Genomic DNA, 11671 nt, shown 5'->3' on the forward strand with positions numbered 1-11671 from the left:
ACAACCCGACCAGCGCAACGAGGCTTTTTGCCTCAACGGATACCCATACTTCACGAACTAGTTTACTGTAACCATGGAGACGTAGCAACAGAAAGCTCACTAGCTAGCTAAATGGGATATAGCTAGCTGTCTTCGCTCAACGTTCAGAGCTGTGTAGCTGACTAGCTACCATATCTTGACGAGTTGACAGTAACATCAAGACAGATAATTGATTTCTAAAAAAAATAGTTTCATAATTTCGAATTGTAGGTAATTGCGTCTGTTTCTGTGAGCCGATACATTTGAAGAATATGGTAAGTTTCGAATGCGTTGCTATGTGCCAACTATGATGAATTTAGCTATGCTGGCACTCAGCCAGGTAACGTCAGCTAAACACTTTTTGATTTGATAGCTAATCTGTTCTAGACAAATGTGGCAACGTTAAGGTTTAATGTATCCAGCCAGCTAACGTTAGCTGGTTAGAAGCCAAAACGTCACCAACTGTGGCAATTAGCTAGTATTACAACTGTTGAATTTCATATTTTGATGTAACTTAGCCAGTAAGACTAACGTAGCCGTAACAACTCACTAACTTGTTAACTTGAAAGCTTGCCATTGCCCTAAAAATGAATAAAAGAAATATTAGTCTGGAAATCTCTGTTGCAGAAAGACACCGTGACAAAAACTTCCGATTTACAGTTTCAATGAAATGAAATCTAGAAAGTTTTTTTTTTTTTTTTTGCAAAATGAAGCTGGTATGAAACATGGTGCTGCTGGGTTGTGTGCTTCTGAAGACTTGTGGCACAGAGCTAAGGACTAACATGACTGCTGCTCACCTTAACACATGTAGAATACCTTTAGAATAATTGGTTGTGGTGCGGGTAAACATGTAGGTTACATGTAAATCTGCAGTTACAGCGATTAAGCTGTTTATCATATTATCGTTGCAGCCGCAGAGCGTGATGACCTCCAGTGGACGAGGTTCCGGGGTATCCCGCTATCGCACACGTGCTCTTACGTCTCAAGTGGACGAGCTGCTCTTCGGAACGCCTAAAAAGGTGTTGTCTTCTTTATTGCTGTTGGTGTAAATTGTCTCTGAAACACTTGTGGTATATAATGGGTGTTTAAATCGTTATTTGAAATGCACGCATACTGCTAATATGTAGTATTTATGAAAAGAGGAAAGGAAAACATTTGATCTAGAACAGCCTAGAGCAATCCCATCTTTACATTTGATAAATCATGGCATCTGCAAATGGAGACCAGTCTTTATATCAGACCTCTGATTTGCCTGATCTCACATTTTTGTCCCCAAACAGCATGCCTGTGACACCCAGGATTCTAACAAATGGGGCTGTTCAGGGCCCAAGGACCTGTCCAAGTCATTGCCTGCTCATAAAAAACCGAAAGGAGAGACCGTTCGCATCATTACCAAAGACCTTATCCGTGACCTCAAGCAAGTATCTGATTATCTAGGCACTCTCTCTGCATGTCTCTATGTAAATGCTGGTATGCATTGTGAAATCCCCAGAGCTGAAGAAAGAAATCAGTAGCTTGAATGAGTCCTGCGTAAAGCTAGAAAGGTATCAGGTAGAAGAGCAGTTTCAGCGGTAACATCACTCCTTGAGACTTGATTAGCTAGCGCTGTTGCCCATAGGCTAGGGGCAATTTGCCTTTAGCTCAGCTGGTCACAACGCTGGCTGTTAGGGTTTAGCTGTGCGTCGAGAACATCGGTTCAAAACTCAATTGCAGACAGACCCATTTCACGCCCATTACATGTCTCCAGAATTCCAAGTCATGATCCATCTGGGCTGAGCCTCATCCTCCCCAAATCTGATTCGGATCGGATCACGGAGCGGGCCCGCCTCCGCACTGTTGAGGAGAGGGAGGCCGAGCTGGATGCACATCACAAGGAGAGAAAGGCGGTAATGGTGAGGACGGCGCAGCATTCTGACTGTGATTTCACCCTCCTTCCCTGTGCTGAAACAGTGTGAAACACCCATAGTAGTGCACTGTAGCAATGCTGTAGGTACTCATGAACAACAGCTACTGGCCAGTGTCTCCATGCTTCCTGCTTGCATTTAGCTCAGAAGAAAGCTTGATATGGGTTAGTAATAAGGGTTCTGTTTTGCTTCAGTCCACTGCTCAAGCAAGGCTGTATGAACAGAGCTTTAAAAAACAGATAAGTTTTAGTGTTTCAGTGTCATCACTCACATCACTGTGCTGTAGCTGCCAATGGACTTGGCCTGTGTATTGTGTGCACTGTGGTAATGCTACCTGCAAATGCTATTACCCACCCCACCCCCTACCCCGCCTGTCACGACCCTGACAGGACGCTGTGGAGGAACGGAAGTCGAAGATCCGGCAGGCAGACATATTACGCAAAAAGAACCAGGGCCTGAATGACCTGGAGGCAGAAGCCCGGGACAAAGCCCAGTACCTGCTGGAGAAAGCCAACAGCATGAGAATGGAACAGGAGGACGAGATCAAGAAGCTCAATGAGGTGTGTGTGTGTGTATGTGTATGTGTATGTGTGTGTTATCTTGCTCTTTCACAGGTTGTAGGTTCATGTCCTGATGTGACGGTGTTAAAGGTGACCCTTAAGCAAATTTTCACCTCTTGGATGAACTGACACCTTGTCTTGTTACACCCTAGGTGATCCTTGGCGCGCAGTGCCACGCGGTCCAGGATGCTCAGATCCTGGAGAAGCGACAGATCCTGGCGGAGCTGCATGAGGAGGAGCGGCGCCTGGATGCCATGATGGAGGTGGACCGCCGCAAGGCCTTGGAGGCACAGGAGCAGATCGAGCAGCTGCGTAAACAGAAGAGGATCCAGTGAGTAAACAGCTCCACCACACTGAAAACGCACACTATGCTCCAGTGATAAAAGCACTGTACTATACATTATTAAAGTGGATCCCAGTGAGAGAGCAGCTCTGCCACATTCGCAACACATACTACACTGCAACTCTTTCACGTTCAAAAGACATGCTGTGCTCCAGTAAAAAGCACTATACTACACACTGCTGCAGAAGCTCATGTCAGGAGAAAGTCCTACTGTAAGAAAATTAACAACCGATACTAGTAACACCAACAAAACAGTCTCTTTAACTTGGTGTAATTGTCAGCTTAGATTCTGAAGTGTTACCCCAGAAAAGAATGCCATTCACACAGAGGTCAAATGAATAACTATTGCATACGCATACAACAGAGACACATAAACAGCTAGATCCTCACTGTATGCAAGAATGCATGATTCAAGTGCCACATGGGACAGAGAAGTGAATGTGTGAGAAGTGATGGTGGTCCCTCGGACAGCTCTCAGGCCAGGCGCCTACCCTGTTTCTGCCTGTCCAACTTTCTATCATTCTGATCTGTCCACTAGTCATCTCAAGGTGATTATTTCAGGATATCCTATCATTTAAACTTTAACTTATTTAAATCCAAAACTGAACCTTTCTGACCAATCACCTTGAAATGTTCACATTAAAATCTAGCAGTAGGTAGTTCCATCCTGGTTGAAGGAACAAAAGGTGTCTGGTCACAGTATGGTGTTCATTGAATCACAGGGGCAATGGGACCTTTGAGACAGGTTTGTGTATTATAGGGAGAGAGGTAAAAATATTGTGAGATGGTGTGAGAGTTTGTTTGTGGCCAGTAAAATACACTTACACTTACTGACATTGTGACAATACAACACTCTTCCTCAGCCCTGCTCACATCTCACTGCTCCCTGTCTGTTTGTTGTGTGTGTGGCCGTGTGTGTGATTGACTGTGCATGCGTGGCTGCATGTATGCGTCCATGTATCTGCTTGTGTGGGTGTGGTGAATTCGTTTGCTGTACTCCAGAGGGAAAATGCATATCCAGGAGCAAATTGAGGAACGTCTGGAGGAGAGACGGCTGCAGGATGAGATAAAGGAGCAAGAGAAGCAGAAGCTGCTGGAAAACCTGGAGAAGATCCGTGAAGAAGAGTTCAAGGTAGTGACCATGGAGCTTCATGGACATCACGCATTTACATTTTAAAACCTTGCTCTTTAGAAAAAGTATTCTATTTTGTGCTTGTTTGTGCAAGTATATTGTGTATAAACGTGCATCCTACATCGAGGCCGAGATAGAGCACCAGTAAAGAAAAAGTGCTATCCAGCTGTTTAATGTGGTTCTATGATCATGTGACCCCAGGCTCTGGCCAAGAAGAAGGAGGAGCAGAGGCAGCTGCACCTGGAGGTTCTGAAGATGAACAAGGAGATCCAGCGAGGCAAGGAGCGCAAGAAGGAGGAGGAGTGGCTGGCTGACCTCCGCATCAGGGAGTACGCCCTCCAGAAGATGGTGAGTGTCTATGGGCCGGTGTGGAGAGGATGTAGGATGTGAATGAGACACAAAAAATGAAAATATATTTCTTAGCATATTACCAGTAATCTTCAGACCAGACAGAGCTTTGCCGGTTTGTGGTGGTAGTGCTATAACAGTGTTTTACAGTAAGATTTACTTCAGTTGAAATGAAAGGCCATACTAGACCACAGTATCATGGAATTGTTACAGTTTTGATGTAGGTGCTATATAATTACAGGTTCATAGGCTTGTAGAAATGATTAGTACAGGTCTATACTAGTATATGTTGGATGTTATGATAACAGGGAAAATACAAAGGACTTACAATAAATATGTTATCTGCCAATGGGATACTGTCATCTCAAACTAAGGGTTGCTCTGTATTGCTAGACAGTGGAAAACATGCAGGCAAAAACAAAACCTCTACCTATGTAGCTATTTTCAGAATTAGAAGGTGAAAATGCACATACTGAAATGTTTGTACATCTTTTCCCCAGCAGTTTGGAATCAGTTGATGTGTGGGAAAGACAGCTAGCATAAAGTGTACGAACGTAGCTCGTAAAAGACAAGCACACAGCCTGGACTCTGGAAGGGAGTGGAGGGACCAGCACTAGTGATTTATTGCAGTGTGCTCACCTAAGCCATTTTCACATATGAACTCCGGACAAAGTGCGGAGAATCAAGTCGGCAACTTGGCCGGAATTGACCTTTTACACTTGTAGCACACAACAGGAGATTGTCCGTGACAGACGCGTTCTCACCTACAGGAAATACTCTGGTTTGGTTTAGGTGAGGGGCGGTGCATGGGTAGAGTGTGCAGGAGGCAGGACATGACGCAAAAACTACGCTGCAGAAATCGCAGTGGCTGTATTCGAAACCGCCTACTGCATACTGTGCACTGCATACTACACAAGTATATACTGTATACTGCATGCTATTTTTCAGTGTAGTACCCAGTATGTGACCATTAATAATTACATTTGTAGTATGTTACATTGTCGCTTGAAATCATTGCGAGTTTAGAAACGTCCAAATTTCCTCATGGTATTTTTAGACGCCACTTGCATTCTCACGAGTGAAAAGTATTGACGAGATCACCTAAAGTATTTGCGAGTTGAAGTATTTTCAGGTTTTTTCTTTTCAATGTCTTACCTTTCGGTGGTACAAGTACATAATGTGGCACAGAGGAGGAGAAGGCGAACATAGCTATTGTACTTTTGGGTAGCCTATAAAAAAAATCACACATAGCCATCCAAATGGTGCTACCAGTACACATAATTTATTATTAATTATACATTTATTATAACGGAAAGGTAAGTTTTGTTGTTCGCTATGTAATGTTAGTTCACCTATATCACTATACCTATCACTGTTACTTAGCTACAGCTTAGCTAGCTACTAACCAGATAATAAACTACTAATCAACGTTATTAATCATCGTAAGAGACAAGTTTTGGCAGTATAGCTATAGCTAACTATCTCTTTAATGATCATTGGACTCAAAATAGCATGTATTTGGACGTATCCGCAATGTCAACGAAACAGTGGAAAGCTATGTACAGGCATGCGGAAAAGAGTACGAGGCAGATGTTTGTATTCTTCCAGTTTCGCGCATAAAAGAAACGTCATCAACACGCCCACTCGCTCACGGTGGATTCTCCGGAACGTTGCCTGCTCTATTCACACATGGGCTCACTCCGACATGAGGTGGACTTTGTACTAGGGAGCTGGCAGAGTGAAGTCCGTCACATGTCCGGTCCGACTGATTCGGACATTTGGGTCTCGCATACAGCTCCTCCAGGTAAGGGCTGGATACGTTCCGGCGTCTGGTGCATGTGTGAAAGGGGCTCTAGAGAGACTAAAAAGTCTCTGTTGCCATCTGCCTCTTCCTCAACGGGTTTTGAGCTGTCAGCAGTGCAATTGCTAACCATGCTATGGGTTCAGGCGTACAGAATGTGGGGAGGCGGAGAGCTCACACACATCCTTGCATTCACAGGAACAGGAGGCGGAGTATGAGCAGGAGCAGAGGCGGATTAAGAAGGAGAAGGACCTAGAGGTGGCACGACTGAGGTCCCTTCAGGAGAGAGACATAGACTACAAGGCAGAGCAGGTGAATCCCAGCCAGATTAACCCAGCAACACCCACACAGCACTTTGTTCCAGAGCTTGCAGGTTTTTGCTGATGGGAGGTTTTGACTACCAACTCCGTTTCCCCTGGCACATCTGTCAGGATGAGCTGTTGGCCCGCAGGAACCAGGAGGCGGCGGAAAGGGAGTGGAGGCGGAAGGAGAGGGAGCAGGCCAGGAAGAAGGTGGAGGAGGAGGACAGGCTGAAGGCTGCTCGGCTGGAGCAGGTTGCTCATAAAGAGCACCTCCTCTCCATTGAAGCTGGACGTGAGAGGGCCGAGTTTGAGAGGGTGCTGAGGTAAACTGCCACCCCCATCACACCCCCACTTTCTGTTAACAAGGTTCATATAGCAGCAAGATAGAGATCTGTGATTTTGTAGCAGACTCTGTGTTTTGTGATGTGCTCTAAATTAGGATAATGTATGTGCAGACCTAATCAATCAAATGCAAAATATGTGTCACCCACCCAATCAGGCGTGTTTAATTACTTAAGGGACCAGTGGACAGTGACCAATGCTCCCACTGTGGTCCATGTGTTCTCAATTCTCGGTTTGCCGCAAGGTTGTTATTAGACATATCAGGCTGGCTGACTGAGGCAGGACTGGCGCATGATGGGTTATTCACGATCAATCATGATTGATCAAGCTTCCGCTGATATTCTGCACTGCAACCCAATATTTGGCTCCTCTGTTCTTTCTGTCCTTCAGTCATCATTATGTATGAGGTTCCTGTAACAGGAGATTCTGGTACTGTCTGCACCATTGCATTAGCTAGAGATGTTGTTTTAGACCACAGCCCTAGAATGTCCATAAGGAGCCAGCGAATCAGCTTGCAACCTCAAGAATGGCCAAGACAGAGCTGTCAGTGCAAAGGGAGCTTGAGTATGTGGTCCACATGTGGGAGTGTTTGGCTGAGAGATGGCCTGGCTCGGTCCCCCTTCCAGGGCCCAGCAGAAGGGCATTGCCCAGGAGAAGGAGCGTGAACAGAGGCAGAGGCAGCGCTTGTTCCAGCACGCTGACGGCTTGCGGCAGCAGATGAGGGAGCGTGAGGCACAGGCCATCGAGCAGCGCAGGGCAGATGTCCAGGAGCACGAGCATCTCCGTGAGGAGGTGCGCATCCGCCGGGCGCGCCTCAATGAGATCAAGGTCAAGAAGCTGATGGAGCTGAAGTGAGTCCTGGGGAGGTGGAGTTTGACTCCTGTTGGCTGTTTGCTAGCCTTCAGCAAATCAAATACAGACAATCTCAACATATTTATATGTACAAAATATATTGGTCCCTAGTTATTAGATTATTGAACAATCATTAGCTGTGGCAATGATTTCCTTGTAGACAGGCACATACACACACATGCACACACATTTGGTACATATTCTGTCCACTGATATTTTTACATTTACAGCAGAAAGTCTGGCCTCATCAGAGTTTTAAGTTTAATTAATAATATTCAAAGACATTCTAAATTCTTTTTAACTGGCTTTGGTTTATAGTTACAAGGGTCAAAACCAATTTTATTTATAATGATTAGCTGATATTGTGAAATACTAATTCTTTAATTTATATTACTAAACTGTTAATTAATTAGCTGATAATCATCCCCTTACCAGATTCACCAATTAGATACTGCTAAGAAAAGCTTACATACTGTACCTATACCCCTACACATTTAAATTCAGGGCAGTGTTTGTGTCCTTTTGGACTGAGCTCCCAATGCACTCACAAATTTGCCAAATACATGTATATGTAAACAAGAAATGTTTCAGAGGCAGATCATTTTTACTGTCATGAATGACAAAAATTTCTCTTAAGTTTGATGCACAATAGAAATGAGGGCAAGAGATCTGTAAATGTCTGGGGTTTTGATAAAGGCCTCTGTCGATCTCTCTGCAGGATGGCTGGACTCCCTGACAAATACTGCAACGAGGTGGAGAGAAAGTGTCATACTTTACCAGCTCTGGCCAGCTCTCAGGAGTAGACATGCTGAAAACGTGTCAACTTATTTGGCCAGCTGACTGCTTTTTGATCAAAGGAAGTTCAGCTGAGTTCATCTAACCCTGGAACTCACCTGAGAGAAGCAAATGCAGGAACACAGTCGTGACCCCGATGACCCCAATGCACTGACATATTTTCCAGCCATCTGATTGTTTTAGAATAAAATGTACTGCAGTCATTTAAACTTACCTTCCTGTTATTTTCAATTTCCTGGGCTGCTAGCAAATTGACAGCTCAAGAAGCTCTGTCAACTTGGGTATTAAGGGTAGAGGAAGAATCGACTTCAACAACTGACATGTATTATTTTATGAGGGGTGCGGTGCCCAAAAATTGATTTGGCCCAATGGTAGCTCAAAAGAGAACAAAGTAACACATCCCACAAATAAAAATGAAAATGACAGATTACATTATACTTCTGTTTATTTTGATGCAAACATTTGAATCGAAACACTAAGGTATTTCAGCTATCCAGCCTTCATGAGAATGGATCTTGTATCTTGTGGGATGTGCTATCTTGTTCTCTTTTGAGGGACCATTGGATTTCTGTTAACACGTTCCAGTGGTCTGAAAAAATGAGTGTATATGTTCCAAATACTTTTGGAAATGGTGAGGTCCCTGCATGATAGGAAGGCAGCTCAGTTTCATTAGACTTCATGATGGGGTAGTTCAATCAGTGAATTTTAAAAACAGCTTAGTTACAAATTACGATTTCTACTATTCCAAAAACCTAAGCTGTGTAAAGTTGATTTTCTTTCCCCTAAAATGAAATGCGCTATGTTGCACATTTTAGATTGCAACAAACCAAAAAATAAAACTCATTATAAATATGTCATAAGAACATAAGAAAAAATTATGACGAGAACAGGCCATTCGGCCCAGCTAAGCTCACCATTTCTTAATTAAAGAGTATCCAAAACTGCATCAAGTCTAGACTTGAACACAGCAAGGGTCTCTGCCTCAACCTCATGACCTGGCAACCTATTCCATGTATTGATAACTCTTTGTGTAAAATAATATTTCCTTATATCAGAGCAGAACTTACTCTTAGCTAGTTTCCATTTATGTCCTCTTGTTTTACAGACTGAACTCTATTATATCTATAAAATCTATTATAGTTAACCTCATTGAGTCCTTTTATAAATTTAAAAACCTCAATTAAATCACCCCTAAGCCTCCTCTCGCTTAGTCTAAATAGGTTAAGCAACTTTCCTCGTAGCTTTTATGTTTCATGCCAGGAACTAATTTAGTTGCCCTTCTTTGAACCTTTTCTAGAGCTTCGATATCTTTTTTATAGTGAGGTGCCCAGAGCTGCACACAGTATTCCAAGTGAGGTCTGACTGAGGCATTGTATAATTTCAATATAACCTCCTTAGATTCATACGCAATATTTTTGGCTATATATCCCAGCATCCTGTTGGCCTTTTTTACTGCTACAGCACACTGCCTAGATCCTGTTAAGCTTGGGTCAACTATTACTCCCAAGTGTTTTTACATTTACATTTACATTTATTTATTTAGCAGACGCTTTTATCCAAAGCGCCTTACAAAAGTGCATACAGCAAGTATAGCGACAGTACGGGGACAGGATGTGTACAGTTCCACAATGAGACAGTTCTCAGCTGAGAGCAAGGTCTGTTTGAGGACACAGTACTATTAGATTTGTACAATTACAGCCTATAGGGCAACTAATACGATACACTTTCAAACGGCGGACTTCAACAACTTCAAACGGTGCAATGAGCGTCAAATTGAGCACATTCTAGTTTTTTCCACCCATGAAGTAGTCTTGTCTAAGGTTCTTATTTCCCACATGCAAGACTTTACATTTATCTAAATTGAATGTCATCTGCCAGGTATCTGCCCACTTTTGGATGCTATTTAGGCCTTCCTGCATTACCTTAGTTGATTCTGTACTGTTTGCTAGACCCCCTAGTTTTGTATCATCTGCAAATTTTACTATTTTACTACTAACCTCTGCATCAAGATCATTTATGTATATAAGAAATAGCAAAGGCCCCAACACCGATCCCTGCGGGACTCCACTTTGTACAGGACCCTGCTCTGATACAATTCCCACAGTTACAGTCTGCTTTCTATTAGACAACCAACTTTGAACCCACTCAGTGATAGCTCCTGTAATTCCTGCAGATTTCATTTTCAATATGAGCCTCTCGTGCGGAACTTTGTCAAATGCCTTTTGAAAGTCCAAATAGATAATATCATAAGCTTGGTTTAAGTCCAAACATGCTGTATTTTCCTCAAAGAAGTCCAGGTGGTTTGTTAAGCATGACCTCCCTCTGCGAAAACTGTGTTGGCTACCATTTAAGTGTTCTGAAAGTAACCCAGCCCCACCTGATGGTCTTACCTTACGCAACACCTTGCCGCATGGGGGCCATCCCAGCCCTTGGCCCAGGCTGTCATTTTGTTCCAGGAATAATTCCAAATAATCCCTGATGATGGATTCCAGTATTTTGCATGCGACACAAGTTAAGCTGACAGGCCTTGTACCGCATGCAAAATACCGGAATCATGTAAGTCATGTCCACAAGTCATGTAAGTCCACAAGGCAACTAATAAACATGTAATGTCCATGAAGGTGTTCATTATGGAAAATGCCTGTTTTTTTCTTTAAAGTTCAAAGCTCAAAGAGTTTTATGAATTATTCTCCTCCACAGAAGTGAATCTCTACCATTGATCCAAAAATAGGCCATATGTGTCTAAGTTAGTAACAAGCTTTTAGTTGAAATGGTGAGGCCATGGGGTTTTTAACAAGCAGGATTTGTAAATCAGGACCATCTCCAGTTGTTTTACACCAACGCAATGTGGATTGTAGGTGGGTATTACTTAAACCTTCAGTACTTCCCATCTTTGTACGTTGAAAAGATATGCCTGAGGCCAACTGGCTCTTACCAAGAGTGTCAGGCCATGGCCACAATTACTGTCTAAATAGGCTCTTTAAATGGAAGTGTGGCCCTCTCAGTATGCCAGCTATAGTGAAGGAAGTTGAATCTGGCCCTATCAGCCCATGAAAATATGCAATTCAGTCTGGATAAGAGTAATAGCATCTCCTTTGGAGTGTAATCTCACTTTGCACGGTGTGTTGTGTGAATTCACAGGAGTAGCAGGGTTTGTTCTCTCCCCTCACCTTATTCCGCCAAACAACAGTGTTTACTGATGTGTCCGCGTAGACAATAACTTGTTCAGTTGGCTTAATTGATCCCATAAATACACAGGCTTAATTTATCGAAT

At 43.3% G+C, this 11671-nt stretch overlaps 1 protein-coding gene across 1 annotated transcript; it reads left to right on the forward strand.

Moving 5' to 3' along the window:
• The first annotated feature begins 218 nt into the window (after window positions 1-218).
• Window positions 219-8555, forward strand: cfap45 (cilia and flagella associated protein 45). Its single transcript, XM_036537501.1, has 12 exons — window positions 219-293; window positions 930-1037; window positions 1299-1435; window positions 1766-1910; window positions 2312-2482; window positions 2635-2813; window positions 3828-3957; window positions 4159-4305; window positions 6305-6418; window positions 6538-6731; window positions 7377-7601; window positions 8321-8555. Exons 1-12 carry the CDS (start codon window positions 291-293, stop codon window positions 8403-8405), a joined length of 1638 nt encoding a protein of 545 aa, XP_036393394.1. The 5' UTR covers window positions 219-290; the 3' UTR covers window positions 8406-8555.
• Window positions 8556-11671: the final 3116 nt, after the last annotated feature.

This window comes from Megalops cyprinoides, chromosome 9 (genome assembly GCF_013368585.1).
Source record: "Megalops cyprinoides isolate fMegCyp1 chromosome 9, fMegCyp1.pri, whole genome shotgun sequence".
Lineage (NCBI taxonomy): Eukaryota > Metazoa > Chordata > Actinopteri > Elopiformes > Megalopidae > Megalops > Megalops cyprinoides.